At 37.5% G+C, this 18,023-nt stretch overlaps 1 protein-coding gene across 1 annotated transcript; it reads right to left on the reverse strand.

Moving 5' to 3' along the window:
• Positions 1 to 9,285: 9,285 nt before the first annotated feature.
• On the reverse strand, positions 9,286 to 13,621 carry LOC141830711 (uncharacterized). Its single transcript, XM_074718127.1, has 7 exons — positions 13,248 to 13,621; positions 11,878 to 12,571; positions 10,490 to 11,120; positions 10,308 to 10,408; positions 10,146 to 10,226; positions 9,937 to 10,064; positions 9,286 to 9,765 (listed from the first exon to the last, which is right to left on the reverse strand). Exons 2-7 carry the CDS (start codon positions 12,517 to 12,519, stop codon positions 9,624 to 9,626), a joined length of 1,725 nt encoding a protein of 574 aa, XP_074574228.1. The 5' UTR covers positions 12,520 to 12,571; positions 13,248 to 13,621; the 3' UTR covers positions 9,286 to 9,623.
• Positions 13,622 to 18,023: the final 4,402 nt, after the last annotated feature.

Consider the following 18,023-nt stretch of genomic DNA (forward strand, 5'->3'; position numbering starts at 1 on the left):
ATGATTCGATATCAAACAAATTATTAAACTCCTCTGTACTAACATAGTATAGGGATGAGTCAGATCGTCTCTCACAATAAATGTAATGATGAATGATAATCTTAATATTAAGTTATTTGGAACATGGAGCTTGGTTTTGAATTTTTAATACTAAGAACAGAGAATGAGAATAAATACAATTGATAGAAATGTAAACTAAACTACGAACACGAAGAAAATAATAGCAAACATAAAGTAATGCAACTAATGAAACTGAAACCTTGCTAAGTTACATTGCAAAAGAATTCATGGAACCATAAAGTAAGCATTCTAATCTAATCTAACATACTCGCATTCCAACCAAATACTAGCCATCACTAACATTCAACAAAACAAAGCATTGCAAGAGATTAAATAAACTCAAATGCATTAACTAAAGTAGCACAAGCATAAGGGAAATTAGACCAAACATGTTGCAATCAAGAAGCTAATTGAAATTTAAGGGATGCAATACATTCTACATGAATCTATCCAAATCTATTGACAACCAACATAAAAAATTCTTAAAAACAATCAACCATGAAGATCAATACATCGAAGGAAATTTGCACATGGAGAAGGACATCCAATCGTGATCTCTTCTGTAAAAGGTGGAATCTGCCACCTTAGCGGCCCCATACGATCGACCCCACGACCATTTGTGAGGAGGTAAATTGAGAAACTGCAGTTGGTCACGACGCATCCAATCATGATCTCAATGGATGCAATGATGGGGCTTCGAATGGGGTTGTAGGATAAGTTGTGATGCTACCCTCCAGAGAAGATGAAGGTGGTTATGAACAAGTTGTTGTAGTTCCAATTAGGATCAAAAGCTTGCGAGGGGTTGTAGGAGAAGTAGATAGATCTTGGAGCTTTCTAATGAGGTGTGCGACGATGGAATGGATGATGGCCTCTAATGAGGAAGGGAATCCCCTTTCCTCCTTGCAAGGTCACCTAATGGTACGAAGGAGATGAGATAATAGGCAATGATGTAGAGACGGAGGAGGAGCTTTGGTGAGATTGAGATCCGGTGAGGGAAATGTGACAACCTGTGTTGGATGCTGATAGATAGGGAAGGGAATCTGCTTTACCTCGGTGGTGGTGTGAGGAAGATGGTGGATGGACGATGGGATGAAGGTGGAGATTCCTGGAGCTTCGATGGTGGTGTGCGGATGAAGGAGAAAGATGGAAATCACGATCCAAATCAGGAAAGTTGTCTATCTCTTTTCTCTTTGTTTGGGCTGTGTGAGATGAAGAGTTGATGAACCAAATGATTGAAGAGGTGAATCAACCCTTCTTTCTCCAAGTAAACTAAAGCAAGATGGACCATTCCCAATTAAACCAACTTCTTTAATGTCAACTGGCTTCTCTTTCGAATCGAACAAACTCCATATTGAACCTCACTCCTAATTGAACCAAGGATGAGATGGAGGAAATGAACTATTGATGGCTTGAGGAGTTAAACGACCTTTCTTTCTTGTTGAACCAACCTCATTCAAACTTAAACCAGATCCAATTAAGTCAACCCTCTCAAGTTGTGAACCACCTTTAGATGATGAACCAAATCTCTTCCTTGATGGCCCCTTCAACATTTGGACCAACTCTCTTCAACCCTAGCCTTGGGCTAAGATTGATTCAGCTCGACTTAAGTCTATAGCTCATCTTAATTTCCTTCAAAACCAAGTTCACATTTCAAGATATTATGTCATAAATATAGGAAGAATTCCATTGAAACTCAAAATAGATCCAAACTCGTAAAACATGATATGAATCAAAATTTAACAATATGAAAGAATAAAAACGTCAAGTATAAGAGCTAAAAATGTTAAAATATTAGTCATCAACCACCACATGAGTTGAGACTTGAGAGCCAATTGACTAGGCAAAGAAAGGTCGAGCACTAGTGGAGGCAATGGTAAAATCATACGCTTAGCATGATGGGTTGTTGGCCAAGTGTCACATTCGGCGCGGACTGTCTTGCGAAGAACAATTTCTAAGTTAAAGGGTACAATAATTGTGGTTGTTAGGTGATGTCAAAGGTTGAGATCTAAGATAATCAACTCAGCAAGAATGTCTTTTCTCAAGAAAGTTCTTATGCACTAATGTTGAGTTGAAAGAGCTAGAACAAGGGGGGGGGGGGGGGGGGGGGGGAGAGACTATTTACCCACGTAGAGTTTTTCCTCACATATCCCCCTCTAAGTCGGATAGAGGAGCAAATTTGAACAAAGTTCGATTTAGAAAGAATGAAAATAATAAGAATGAGAAGGCTAAGAAACCCTCCTAGGTGGGTATGTTATTGAATAAATAAATAGAGCGGGGATGTTTTTAAAGTATGTACATGGTTAAAGTCATGTATAATCTTTACAGGGATGTTCCCAAAGTGCATGGTTGAAGTCCTATATGACCTTTATAGGGATGTTCCCAAAATGAGTGCACGAATGAAATCCTATGTGACCTTATGGACATGTTTCCAAAATATGTGCACAGTTGAAGTTCTATATGACCTTTTACGGGGATGATCCCAAATTGAATGCATGGTTGAAGTCATGCGTGTCTAATGAATACCCAACTTTAACATTGTTTGATTATATGGCCTTAGTCATCAATATAACAATCTTTGTTGGTGCAATCTTTGCCCCAAGTGCATTGAGTTTCAATGTTTGGCTAAACCATGTTTGAAGTTAGGCAATACTTGTGATCTAACATGTGTGATGCAAGTTTGCAGGAAAGTCCAAGCGTAGTCTTGGCAAAGAAAAGTCCAAGTGGGTAGTCTTGGCAAAAGAAAGTCCAAGTGAGAAGTCTTGGCAAAGAAAAGTCCAAGTGGGAAGTCTTGGCAAGGAAAAGTCCAAGTGGGTAGTCTTGGCAAGGAAAAGTCCAAGTGGAAAGTCTTGGCAAGGAAAAGTCCAAGTGGGTAGTCTTGGCAAAGACTTGACATGACGAAGCTGATGGAAGCATCTCAAGCTAGTGCAAGGATGATGGAGCATCCAGGGAAGGCATGAGGCTGTGGGAGATGTTTGAAGGCCGAGGTCTAGGTCAAGAGAAGCTGAAATGTGATTTTTCAGCTTCACCAGTCGACTGGCCCTGCCAGCAGTCGACTGCTCATAAATCAGACGCACACAGAAAAATCAGTCGAGCCAGAGGAAGACAGGAGTCGACTGGGCAGTCGACTGGTGTTATGGTGAGTCGACTGTTGCCAGTCGACTGGTCTTGGACAGTCGACTGTGATTTGAACGTTGCAGAAAATTGGCAAGCATTTAATGCACTTTAATGCGAGATTTTGTTGCCGATTGAAGGCATCAGTCGACTGGCCCTGCCAGCAGTCGACTGATGTTGCAGAGTTATAAAAGAAGCCTGCTCGAGAATTGATCAAGAATCTTCACTATTTTCTGTCTCTTTGCGCTTCTGTTGAGAACGTGTTTGTTCTCTATTCTCTGCTTACTTTCTCTCCTCCTGAACATTCTTTCATATCATTTTGAGGAGATCAAAAGAGTTGTAAAGGTTTCTCCGCCTTCGAGGGTTTTCGAGAAGGAGAAGATTCATAGTGCATCGGGTGTGTGCGTGCGTGTGGATCCTTGGATTAGTCACCTCTGCGGAGGTGGATACCAAGTAAACAAACCGGGTTAGCGTTGATCTCTTATTTTCTCTTTTATATTTTTGCTTCCGCTAATCTCTGTGCAGAGAAAGATCAAGAAAAATCGAGAAACGCTATTCACCCCCCCCTCTAGCGAACCAACCGATCCTAACAATCTTTACTTAAGTCATGTGACTAAGAAATGTAAGGTCATACGACCAACAAGCAAGAAAAGTAAGGTCATGTGGCCTACGAATACTAAGAGTGATGTCATGTGGTCACTGAGTACCAAAAGCAAGGTCATGTGACCACTAAGTAACAAGAGCAAGGGAGGCTGTTTAGCCAATGACTATAAAGAGTAAGGTTGTGTGACCTATGAATTCCAAGAGCAAGGTCATGTGGCCATTGAATACCAAGAGCAAGGTCATGGGGCTAAGGAAGTTGGGGTTATGTGGCCAACTAGCACCAAGTTGTAAGGTTGCTTAGCCTTGGTTGCAAAGCCACTCACATACCCAATGACGTGGTAAGTGTGCATAGAGTTGTCATAATAAGGTTATCCTGACATAATATACTACTCTCTCGTCCTTACAGTGGCTTCTTGGCTCTTCATCAACTCAATGATTTTAACTATCTTCTGGAGTGGGAGGCCACATGTGGGGGTAATGAAGAAATTGTTTACCCAACCACATGTGGGGGTAATGAAGAAATTGTTTACCCACGTAGGGTTTCCTCGAGTACATCACATGTCCACCCTCCATAGTCGAGTTGAGGAAGAATTGACAAGACTCAATGAGAAAAGTGAATGCAAACCCGTTCAACTTACCTGATTGCTTATTGGTTGTCTTGTATTCACAGCTGTAGCTTGAGCTTCCCTCCACCTGCTGGCTGTGTGTCCTGTCAACATGCTCTGTCTGAAGTAATAGTAGGCAATCATCATTATTAGGCTTGCGTCGATGGGCAAGAGGCACGAAAATAATTCTGGCATCGGCTTCTTTTGTTTAGCTTCAATCTCAGCTGGACGATCGCTTGTTCCATCTTCCTTTGAATACTGGGCATGCGTGTGGATAGTCACTCTTCATTTATCGAATGTTGTCTCAATCGTTAAATCAAAGCTTGACAAGACATGGGAGATCTTGATCGTCCATGGTGCGACATGATTTTTCATTGCATCGACTTACTCGACTACAAAAGAGGACTGGGTGCGGTGAAAACAATCATGTTGCATTTGTTGTTAGTGTTGTAGCTCCTCACTTGCAATCTTGTCGAGCTTCCTTCTCTTTTACATGACATAAGCTTTCTTTCACTTTTATTCTATTAGCTCTTTGTCTGTTAATATTTTCCATGCCTCGCAAGGGTTCCTCCTACTCCACTAAGGGCATCACTAAGTCTAGTCGAACAAGCTTCAAACCCTAGTTTGAAACTAGCCACTCGAGACTGGCCCCCAATCTATGCTCCTCTCTACCATCCAAGTTTCATATCCCTTCTAAATACTAGTTAATACATTCCCCCCTTCTGGAGAGAGATCTCAACCTTCTTCACCTTACTTTTAAACCAACTAACGTCGAACTCTTGGCATTTCCTAACCGACTTCTATATGATCCTTTCTTGTTTTAAACTTATCCCGACTTCTTCTCTTTTCTATTATTTCTTTCAGTTGATTCATGGTCTGACAAGAAATCTAATTCTTGACTAGTTGCTCAACCTCCCATAATAGTAGGCAATCATCATTATTAGGCTTGCGTCGATGGCCAAGAGGCACGAAAATAACTCTGACATTGACTTCTCCTGTTTAGCGTTAATCTCAACCACGCGATCACTTATTCCATCTTCCTTTGAATCCTGGGCATACGCGTGGATAGTCACTCTTCATTTATTGGCTATTGTCTCAATCGTTAACTCAAAGCTTGATAAGACATGGGAGATCTTGATCATCCATGGCGCGATATGATTTTTCACTACATCGACTTACTCGACTACAAAAGAGGACTGGGTGCGATGAAAACAATCATGTTGCATTTGTTGTTGGTGCTATAGCTCCTCATTTGCGATCTTGTCGAGCTTCATTCTCCTTTACATTACATAAGCTTTCTTTCACTTCTATTCTGTTAGCTCTTTGTCTGTTAGTATTTCCCATGTCTCTCAAGGGTTCCTCCTACTCCATTAAGGGCACCACTGAGTCTAGCTGAACGGGCTTCAAACCTTGGTTTGAAACTAGTCACTCGAAACTGACCCCCAATTTATGCTCCTCTCTACCATCCAAGTTCCATATCCCTTCTGAATACCAATTAATACATGCTACATCTTCCACCCACTCTGTCAATAGCCTTCTTCTTGGGGAAGCTAGAAGGCAAGCTTTGTTTCCCCCCTTCTTGAGAGATACCTCAACCTACTTCACCTTACTTTTAAGCCAACTGACGCCGAACTCTTGGCATTTCCCAACCGACTTCTATATAATCCTTTCTTGTTTTAAACTTACCCCGAATTCTTCTCTTTTCTATTATTTCTTTCAATTGAAAATGATTGAGTTGAGTATGTTTTACTTCATGGTCTGACAAGAAATCCAATTCTTGACTAGTTGCTCAACCTCCCATAAAGATTGGAAGAAATAGTTTTTCTTAGTTCGTCCATCCTTTTCTTTTAACTATCCCTTCGAGTGGTTTTATGTCTTACTCTACTGATGTGTGAATTATGTATATATTTTTGGTCTTATTTAGTATCCATTTACTGTATTACATGAGCATATCTTACATAAACTTTTAACTTCTATATATATATATTTTATCTTTTTAGTTTCGATCTTTGTGTATTTTATTCATAGGATGTGAAGATCTTGGCATTAGAGCATATTTTAGATATGAAAAGCTAAAGAAGTAATATTGCAGTATGATCCACAATCAAACCGTAATAGCCACTACAACCGTGGATCATACGGGAGTCAGATTTGCCATTAGAGCATCACCCAGAAGAAGATGCAAGAACTAAGGTCAAACTGTGGCAGCTGCCACGGTCGTGGTGCATTCTGATCTTTGATGAGGAAACTTCCAGCACAAAGCATGGTCTGTCTATGGTTGCCACCATGACCTACCCATGGTAGCCATCATGACCTACCCATGGTAACCACCATGACCTGTTCGTTAGAATTTTGTGATGACACCCTCTCTTATTGTTAGAAAAGTTAGTTATATTTTGGTGTCTATAAATAGAACTAAGGGACGTCAACTGCAAGCATCCCAGATTCTCATGATAGGAGACCCTAAAAGAGAGTCGCTCTCCAAGATGTCTAAGGAGTTAGGAGATTCCAACGGCTAAAGAGCATGTGGAGATCTTTTAGAGACATCGACGATATCTATAACTGAGTTCTTTCTATATTTCACTCTCGTTTTCTTATTGTAAAATATTTTCCTTGATGTCTTTAGCTTGTATCTCCATTGTGATGGAGTTGTCTTTTAATTCTAAGATTAGGAAGTAACCCGATCTTAAGTTGACTATGGACGTTTGAGATTTATCTCTTTTATCTATGACATGTTTGATTCTTGATTCAATTTTAGCATGATTAACTATAGATGTATTAGCGTACGTTTGCATATGTTGGAGATTAGGGGATGGTTCGACAATAGGTTAGTACGTAGTGGGAAGAAAAACATAAACCAAACAATATAGTAGAAACAAACACAAATCAATTTTACGTGATTCAAAACCCTCAGTTCTTACTACACAGTCTAATCCTAATGATACTCCACTAACTTTCTTCTTACCAAAGACCTTCTAGAGGTGGAGAACCCTCTTACAACTTGTTTTTTACAAAGCAACACAAAACAAAACAAAGATATAAATAGAAATATGAACAATGTAAATGAAATATTTTACAACAATGAATCTTTACTTTGATTGTTGTTGATTACCTTGGGTTGCCTCTTGAAGGTCTGAAATGCAGTATCACTTTCCCTTCAAAGTCTCTAAGAATCGACATCAAAATCTTTCATGAAAACCCTCTTTATATAGTTACTGTCATGATCAAAAATTGCCTAACAAACGACTACTAACTCAACCGATTAATCTCCTTGAATTTGCACATTACACCTATAGAATGACTTTTCCAACTCAGCTTTGACCACAATAGTCAAATGCTCATTACTATCAACCGATTGATATCAAAATAGTTGAGTCACACAATCAAGTTCTAAATTTTCTATTCAGTTGAATAATGACAGCAATTGACTAATGATAATCAATAGAGTTAGTTAAGTTTTAGACATTTTGTTTACTACAACAGTACCATCAATCGCTTGCTCATACTTAGCAATCGATTGATCTATAACAAACTCACTTAAACTCCGAATTTAGAGTTCAGGGCTTCATTAGTCAATTGCTACTATCTAGCAATCGACTGATACCTCTATTTCAGTCTCACTAAGATTGAATTCTCGCCTTATCTAGTATTTGATTGACCTCAATTTACCAAGACTTTTTTTATCCGAGATTCAGTTAACCTTGATTTGTCGGGACTTTCTTTGTCTAACATCTTATCAACCTTGACCTGTAGAAACTTCATTATTGTCTAACATCCAGTCAATCTTGACCTTCCAAGATTTCACCACTGCCAAACATTTTATCCTCTATGACTTGTTTGGACTTCTCTTATTACCTTAACATTCGATCCTCTATAACTTGTCAAGATTTGTTGTCTCATGCTAAGTATTTGGTCTTCCATAGTCCATTTGTACTTTATAATTTTTAATTTTTTGTTAGATTTTCAATCGCCAAATGTCTAATTTTTCATGACTCACTTGGACTTCGCTTTTTATGCTAACTCCCTATTAAACTTTCAACCTTCAAATGTTCAATCAACCGTGATTCACTTGGACTTCTCCCTTGCCAATTCCTTATTAGATTTTTAACTGTCAAGTATCTGGTCAACTGTAACTCACTTGGACTTATTTATTATCAAGTATCTAATCAACATTGATCTATTTAACTTTTCGCTCAGCCATCCATATCCAAAAATCAATATTGATTAATCTGATCGAGGTCGATTGGACTAACAATCTTTCTCTCTAATAAACTCTTCTTCTACTTGACGTGTCATTCTCATCAATAAATATATTAATCAAATATCAAAATTTAATTTAAATTAACTCAAACTTAGTCTACTTTGATCGAGATTGATTGCATAAATTATAAGTTGTGGAAACTGCTTGCTTGTATTAAACAATTGTCTCCATCTGTAAATTCATTTGATTCATTCATCCTTGAGTTGTAGCCTAACTTTTCTCCGGCAAAGTTAATGGTTCGCAACTATCACTTTCACAGGTATGATTGCTTCTGGCCCAAACACGAGTTAAACGGTGACTCTCGCATTGTGGATCTCAAAGTGGCTTAGTGTACCAAAGCACTCGACAAACAATCCTTGAGTCTAACTATTTGTCCAAGTCTGCTATTCTGTATTTAGGGCTTCTCATACAATTCAATTGGTGACCCTGGTTTCTCCATTAGTTGGGGATAAACTATAGAGGTAAATCATAGTCCATTTTGGATGTGGAACTGTAATGTTCTGCTATAGCTAACCTTCCAGTTGTATGTTCTGAACTGGTTAGCCTCCGGATATTTCAAAAAAAAAAAAAATAGACCCAAAGGGTTGGCCAGAAATCCCAAGAGGTTGAGTTTCTAATTTACATTATAAAAATATGTCACCTCAACAGTTCCACACGGTCAGCCCCACATGGTGGCTTTGACATGCAGAGATACTGCCCTGTCATTTCTGCCGGCAGTCATGCAGTCATGTATGGCAACATTCAAAATTTGTAGTAATAAGCATACAAGGAAACAACGCTGTCAAGAAAAATGCAGTGTATTGTAGGTAACTCTTTCACATTTGCATCCAGCAGAATCGATTATGCAAACATATCTCCTGTAGTCGAAAGTAGGATTGGTTTGATCTGGTTGTCCAATACAAAAGACAAAATTATACACAAGGTTATCATGGAGTAACCATGAATCTTCGTTAAGAAACAAACAAACAAAAAAGCACTTGCATTCAGGTTGCATCTTGGTTGGCCGGCACTTGAACTACTCTATAGCACAGCAGACTACACAAGGGAAGATTTGTTTTCGAATCACGATACTTGTAGGCATTTGTACATGCTGGGGCAGCACATTTCTCTCTCGGAGGAGGGTAACTGGATTCAAACAATGCAAAGTACAGTTAAAAGCAGGCTAGCAGAATTAATTGCTTCACGAAATACAAATACTATCATTAGAATAGCAGAAGCAAAAGATGTCATGGAAAAATATACTCTGCTCATGCGTAGAAGCTATCAAAACCAAATTCAATGGAAAGTTTATCTTACCTGCAAGGCTTGGGGTTGAATATGCTTGGAAGGCCGATATCAGCAGCAAATGTAATAACTGTGCCATTGGGTCCGAGGACCCATCTAATTGTGCTTGGCATTAGCTCTTGAGACTTAGCTGACTTTGCCTGCACAAAACAATAAATTCAGAGGTAAAACATAAAAATAAGTCAACCACAATATGCTCAATGAATTTTAAGAACAATTACCTTTTCTTCAAGTTCCTTCTGTTTCTTCTCTTCTTTCTTTTTGTCAGAATCTTGGCCTAATATTTTTCGTATTGCCTCAGCCTTGAAGTTGAGTTTAATTAGCTTATAATTAAAAAAGGTAATGCTTTATTTAACAGCTTAAACAATAGAAGGTAAACAAACCTCAGATTCCCTAGCTTGCTTCTCCACTTGCATTTTCCGTCTTTGTGCTGCCTCTGCTTTCTTAGCTTGTATCTCTACGTCAGATAGTTTCTCCTTTTGCTCTGCAAGTCATATACAATATAAGAAACAAAAGAGATCTAATCAATTAGCTCATAGCATTGAATATGGTGTTTATGCTTTACTTCTAGAAGGTGCAGGAGGTAGCCCATTTGGGAACTCGATTAAACTTTCACCATTGCCACCTTTTCCTGATTGAAGTGCGCGTTGACGTGTCGTTAGTGGCTCACTTCTAACATCAGCTGGTGAACCACTAGTTTCCTTTAGTTTCCTTCTTTTGATCTCTGGCTCACCATCAGAACCAGGTTCTTCCTCTTCAATATAATCTGTATCATCATATTCCTTTCCTGCTCTTACCTTCTTCCTATTCTCTTTATTTGATCGAGAAAAAGCATAATCTTCATCCATTTCATAAGTTAGATTCTTGTTTTTTGGGAGCTTAGATATTTTCTTTTTCTTTGCACCACTCTCACTATCATCAATCTCGGCAGAATCATCTGTAAATTCCTTACTAGTTTTAAGTTTCTCAAGGTAACGGATCTCATCGTCGTCCTCATCATCAAACACACGCTTCTTTGGGACTCTCTTGCTCTTACGAGTAGGCTCAGAGGAGGTTGGAATGTGAAGTTTGTCAGCTTGCTTCGCAAACAAGTTTGCTTCAGATAGTGTTGCATCAGAATCCTCTTTCAACCCACGGGTAAAACTTGATCCACTGGATTCTTTCTTTTCTGGCAGAGAACGGCATTCGGTGTAATCCTGCAATTAGGAAATAGATATAAAGACGTGGAATATGCTGCACATTCTTTATGCTAAAAATTAGATTCACACTTGAAGAATAAAAGATTCTAGAAAAGTATGAGCAATATAGAACAACATGATTTATGGAAAAAACACTACAGAATAACTCAACAGAGATAATACTGATCATGCCCCTTACCTTGTGGTAGGTGGAACAATAAAAGGAGCTAGGGAAGCTAACAACAATAAACAGATCAAATTTAGATGGGCTAGGTATTTACTTCCAAGCTGATTTCCCTTGGGTAAAATGTTAAACATGACATTATTTCCAATTAAGAGGAAAAAATTTGTATGATTGTGATAAGACATGAAATATTTTATGGATCAACCAGGGTGAGTAAGATAATAAAGATAAAAACTTATAATTTATGAATCTCAAGCAATTAGGTGTACCTTCAATAGATGATAAAAAAGGGAAAATAAGAAAAGATGATAAAGACACGTACATACCCAACCAACTGATTTTGTAATTAAACTAAGGAATGGAGGACAAGAAAAAACAAACTCTATTAATGTAACTGAATGTGATTCATGAGATTTCAATATTACTAATATAAAGTCACGGACAGAGAGAGTAATGAAAAGAAAAGATGCATGTGGCCAACTCCAAATAGTTGGAATCGAGACAGCTTGATGATGATGCTGATAAATTCCAACTTAGAATGAAAAAAAAAAAATACTAACTAAGAAAAAGCTACCCTCAATAGTAGCTTACCCTAGCAATAATCTTTACTCGTTGCCGAGATGAGTCTATGGAACGCGGAGGTTTTGCAGAAGAAGTTCCACCTTCATTAGTCTCCAATATTGTGCGTGTCACTCCACCAACCTTGAGCTTCACCTTCCTTGGTTTATTTTCAGCAATTGCATGAGAAGCACTTTCCACTTGATGCATACTAGAATTTTCACTCTTTACCATGTTGACATCTAGGTTTGATCTCCTCTCAGCATCTTCTTTGGCAATGTCAGTGCTTTTCCACTTAGCTGGGGCAAGGACTCCTTCACTAGAACGCTTCATATCAGACCCATGTCCACTTCTAGAACTGTCAGCACCATAATACCCCCCATCAGCCTCTCCAAATATCTTATCACCCTTCTTATTCTTCTTCAAAGACATATCAGTAGATGAATTCCTTGGAGGAGGGTTGTTCAGATAAATTTCTTTCCTACGGATGTTGGATTCACTTCCTCCATCGTCATCAGGAGAAAATTTCCTTGAGTTACTCAAGGATGGGTTAGAAGACAGTGGTGAGATGTCACATGACTCTGAAACCAGTTGTGCCTCAGACCGAGGTCGCCTCACTGTAGCGCTCCTTGGCCTTTTTGTGCCATTGAACCCAAGGCCTTCCAGGCCCGCCATCAGAAAGGTTTAAACTTCAATCGATCACAGAAGAGCTCTTCTGAATTATTATCTGTGATTGTAACAGAAGAAAATAATTGGTAGTAACAGGAATAAAGACAGCATAATATGAAATAAAAACATGTAGATAACTGAAAAGTTAACTTGAAAGCTTCCAGTCAAGCTAAGTTGGATTTGTATGAGTGGAAATTAAGCATACTTGCCTCTTTATTAATTTAATGCTCATCACTCAACAGCATGTTAAAAAACAATATGTGTGAGTCACAGAGAACAAGAGATAACAAAATGGATAACTTCCAAATTTTATGAATCATCAGCAAAAGAAAATTTAAAGAGACCAAATAAATAATTCGGTGCAGCAGGAAAGCTCATAAGATCTAGCAGGGAAAAGAGGAGAGAATGGGCTGTGAATGGAAGAAACAAGAGATGGGTGGACGCTGTGGTAACACAAAACTGTGGTTGAAGCAGCGCCAGAACCAGAATTTTAGCTCTTGGTAGGGCACTAATATATAGTTCGTTAACCAACACATACAATAAGAGTAAAACAATCAAAACGCAATGTTAGAACAGATTGATAAAACAATCTCTGAAACCAACTCCATTCTAGACTAAAATTACACTACTCTACTTGATCTACTTATGATTCTATGTAAACTGCAAAGCGTATCAATCAAGCTAAGAAAAACAAGAATTATTAATAACTCTACATACGCAGAGCAGCTCATTACCCTTTTTTTTCTCTCTTTTTTAAACAATCAAAAGAGGATCGGGAAGGAGATCGCAGGATGGGATGGGATGGGATGGAGAAGTGGGAATCAGGTGGCGATCGGCGTGAGGAGAGAAGACGAACACCGAACAGAGCCGCGGCGGGAGGGAGAGGGAAGGCGAAGGTAATACAGGATTAGGGCTTGCGGCAGATAGGCAGGTTCCAGATGCGCATGGCCGCGGCGTAGATGCTGAAGGGAACTAGGGCTTGAAATAGGGATTCTTCTGCCCGGGGGCATCGGTCGGCGAGGGAGTCGGACATGAATCTGCCCGTTCTCGTTCTCAACTGCATCGGACGAACCCAACGCTAGGAATTCGTACCGGAATTGGACAGAATCGAACATGCAACAGCCGTTGATCGGTCACATAAAAGCCACACCTTGATTGCTAAATATTAGACTTGGACGGGAAGACATTTCCTTAATTCCCTGTTTACTTGGAAAGATAGAAGGAAATTTTGTTAAGCGTTTGTCGATTACTCATTCTTTTTATATTTATCTATTATAAAATAATAAATAGACAGAAATAACATTCATTCAGTGGGCCACTCACAATTGCTTCATGCGGCTCTACGAGGTTATCGTAGGTATTAATAATTTAGACATCCAATTCTTACGATATGATTAATTTTAAAAATAACAAGTTTAGGTTTACGAAAATTTTCCAGTGTCGTAAGTATTTTAAACTTCATAAGTATCATGTGTCTGGGGTAATATTTGAATTTTCATTGCTTAAGGAGTCTGTCCCATTTTTTACCATTGTACCGTAATCCGATGACTAAAATTTGATCAATTTTGACACATAAGATAATAGACATGAAAATGTTAAATCGAATCTCGACATTCTCATTATTTGGGTAGCAATGATGCATTGCTAGATATCACTCATTCCTTATATATCTAAAATATTATTTTAGATACATTGTCAACATTATGAGAACCAATTGGGTCACACACAAAGAATATGTTGATTTAGAGATGGATTTATTTTAGTTTGACTAAAATATGATGGACCTTAAGATTATATGGTTAAGTCTAATCCGAGTTAGACTCAAATGAATTTAACTATTGAATTAAGTTTAATCTGAATTAGACTCATTGGATTAGACTCAACCACTAAAGAGGATTAATGTCCATTAATAGAGATTAATGGAGTATTGATGAAAAGGAAAGTGATTCATTAGATGCCCCTTGGTGTGCATTAGATGACGCTTGGTATTTATTGGATGAGTATAAAAAGTCATTTTAATATATTTTCATGGATGATCATTTTTCCTAGTCTCCTCTTCTTCTCCTCTTGGTCAAACCATCTAAGTTGCTAGCACAACGAAGGTGGTTGTTCTCCGAAGGCTGAGTTCGTGCGACAAACGAAGGGCATGCTCGTGTGGATACCGAAGAGGCGCGACCATTCTAATCATGATGAGATAAGTCGGATCAAAGTTGCTGCTGGGATTTTCACGTTTATGCAACAAAGGTGACAACTATATAACCACCATATATACTGTATTCGCATAGATCTTTGGAGGGATTGATTTTTCCGTTGCATTTATTTTTTATTTTTCACATAAGATTCCTATAGTGGTATTAAAGCCGCTTGTGAATGTGTATACATCATTTTAGTTCTGTTTCATATATGATATAGATAACGAGCATGTGTTTATTATGATTTGCATGATTGTATGAGTGATTTTGTCGAGCAAACAATTTAGTTAATCAAACTAAATGATTATAGCATCTTCATACATAATATGAACATGTGATATAGTCTGATTTCATTCGACAAATCTTCCATGACCTACAATTTCAAATTAGTTGATGCGGTTGCATTAATCTATTGAGAATAGATTGTGAAATTAATCACGAACTATTATGAACAGATTGTATAGTATTTGTCTCAAGTATGCATCAATCTGTTATGAGGGAGGTCAGCGAGACCATCGTAAAGTTGTGGCTCATAAATTGTTATTTAGAATAATAATAAAAGTATGTTATAGTGCATGGTTAAGATTTATTACGAATGATGTATGTTATGGTACATGGTTATGACCTCTTTTACCCAATGTGATTGGATTATGTGTGTGTGCATGTTGTAATTTATAATACAGCTTGCTTGTCGTGCCTTTTACCTTCATTCTTTTAGTTGTAAAATAAGACTTCCTTCGAATGTAACTCGAGATTTCTTTAAATATGTAATGTACAATTAAGAATAGTACATGTTTACTGGACGATAATGGAAAGGGAGGAGGTTAACAACACATGATAACCAAGGAATCACTTGGAAAAGATATAATTCCCTAGGTTGACCTTTCGATCTTCTCATCGGTTTGAGAAGATCGTAGTAGATGAGTCATAACCATGTCACGTTTCTAATTGTGCATATATGTTGATGTGTGTCATGTTTGTATGTGATACATGTTTAATTAGTAGTATTATGATAATTATGTCATTTTATATGCCTATCAAAGTTTAGTATTTATTTTTATCTTAATCAATTATAGACATGTTTGTCAAAGCAAAGTGACTCAATTTATCTTAGTAGAGTGCGATACGACAATTGTGATGTTCAAATATTGAACTTTGGGTGAAACTTAAGTAAGTTACCTCAATTGAATTAAAAACTTAGAGACATATCCCATGCGTTGGGCAAATGAACAAATAGTCTTGCTCATCTAACTATACAAGAGTTGCATACGATGTAATTGGTACACGTTACCTACCTAACTTATACGAGTCTTGGACGATTAGCCAAAAGCTAACTCAAAATGAGGTATAATATAGATTTTATCCCACTTGAATGCCATTGCTATTGGGTTTGGAGCTAGTAGTGTGGGTAAACTCTAGTTGCCCACATCTATAACTTGCTCCTACCAAATTTTATAGTTCAGTGGGAGAATCATTTAATTAAAGATTTAATTAAATGATTTAAATATGGTACGTATTTTTGTATTTCTTATTGTAGATCACCATGTCATCAAATACATCTAATACTCTCTCTCTCTCTGATCTGTCCTTGATAAGGACAAGCTCAATGGAGCTAATTTTCTAGACTGATGTAGAGAATTTTTCTGAAGCAAGAACGAAAATTATACATCCTAAAACAACCTATTTCTGAAGCATCCGCCACTACTGCTACTCATATTGATAAAGATGTTTATATATAAGAAGCATCAAGATAATGTATTGGATGTCATGCCTTATGCTTACCACCATGAACTCTGAGCTTCAAAAGTAACATGAAAACATGAATGCTCACGATATGGTTGAACATCTTAAACAACTATATTAGGGGTAGGCAAGACACGAGAGATTTGAGATATCTAAAGCTCTATTTCAATACAAGATATAAGATGCAAGAAGGAACTCCCGTAGGAACTCATGTACTTAAAATGATTGGGTATGTTGAGAGCCTTAAAAGATTGAGATTTTCATTGGGTCAAGAATTGACTAATAATCTTATTCTACAATCATTGCAAGAGGGCTACAGTCAATTTATCTTGAACTATAATATGAATGAAATTGACAAGTCATTGTCTGAGATGTTAAACATGTTGAGAATTATTGAACTCAATCTTAAGAAGACTAAGCCCAATATTATATTGATGGTGCAAAAGGGTAAAGGCAAGCAACAACCCAAAGGTAAGGGTAATACCCAAGCCAAAGGCAAATCCAAATCTTATGCATTGAAACCTAAAGGTGAGGTGTATAAGGAAGGAACTTGCTTCCACTATGGTGAGATCAGACATTGGAAGAGGAACTGCAAACTGTATATAGAGGAAATTAAAAAGAAGAGAAGTGAGACTTCTACCTCAAGTATATCAGAGCGAGGTTTCTCATTTATAATAAAGAACAAATGTTGTTTTGTTCATTTAAATGATATGTTTTATTGTAGTGCACTTCTTATGAATGAACTCTATGGATAATATTTGCCTAGACTTTGAAAACTTAATCTATAACATAAATATCAAACGATTTACTTAATCTATAACCAAATGATTTACCTAATGATTTAAACCAAATATATCTCTAGCATTGTCGCTTGGGTCATATAAATGAGAATTGCATATCACAACTCCATAAGATGGACTTTTAGACTCATTTGATTTTAAATCATATGAGGTATACGAATCTTATTTTCAAGGTAAAATGACAAAGACTCCTTTTAGTAGACACAATGAAAGAGCTAATGATTTATTAGGACTCATATATACTAATATTTATGACCCTTTCAATATAACAACTAGAGGAGACTATCAGTATTGCATTACTTTTACTGAAAATGTAAGTAGATACAACTATGTGTATCTAATGAAACACAAGTTAGAATCCTTTGAAAAGTTTAAAAAAATTTAAGAATGAAGTACAAAACCAACTTGATAAGTGTATTAAGATGCTTCGATCAGATCGAGATGGTGAATACCTTAGCCAAGAGTTTTGAGACCATCTCGTTGAGTTTGAGATCATATCTCAACTCACTCCACTTGGAACACCACAGTGGAATGATGTCTTAGAGAGGAGAAATCGTGATTTATTAGATATGGTACAATCAATGATGAGTCAGACAGATTTTCTTACTTCTTTCTGGGGGCATGTTTAGAGACGGCTACTTTCATACTTAACCGTGTTTCTTCTAAAGTTGTCATGAAGACACCATATATAATATGTACTGAGAATAGTTTCAAGATGTCTTTTATAAAGATTTGGGGTTGTGAGGTTTATGTTCGATGTCAAGTCTCAGAGAAA

Source organism: Curcuma longa, chromosome 6, assembly GCF_044706935.1.
Source record: "Curcuma longa cultivar G26 ecotype Majalengka, Jawa Barat chromosome 6, ITB_CL_G26_1.1, whole genome shotgun sequence".
Lineage (NCBI taxonomy): Eukaryota > Viridiplantae > Streptophyta > Magnoliopsida > Zingiberales > Zingiberaceae > Curcuma > Curcuma longa.

Coding starts and splice junctions, on each gene's coding strand:
- LOC141830711 (XM_074718127.1), bottom strand. CDS start 12,519: ATGGCGGGCCTGGAAGGCCTTGGGTTCAATGGCACAAAAAGGCCAAGG. Junction 11,121..11,877: donor GAGTAAAGATTATTGCTAGG/GTAAGCTACTAT, acceptor TCCTAATTGCAG/GATTACACCGAATGCCGTTC. Junction 10,409..10,489: donor ACCTCCTGCACCTTCTAGAA/GTAAAGCATAAA, acceptor TATGACTTGCAG/AGCAAAAGGAGAAACTATCT.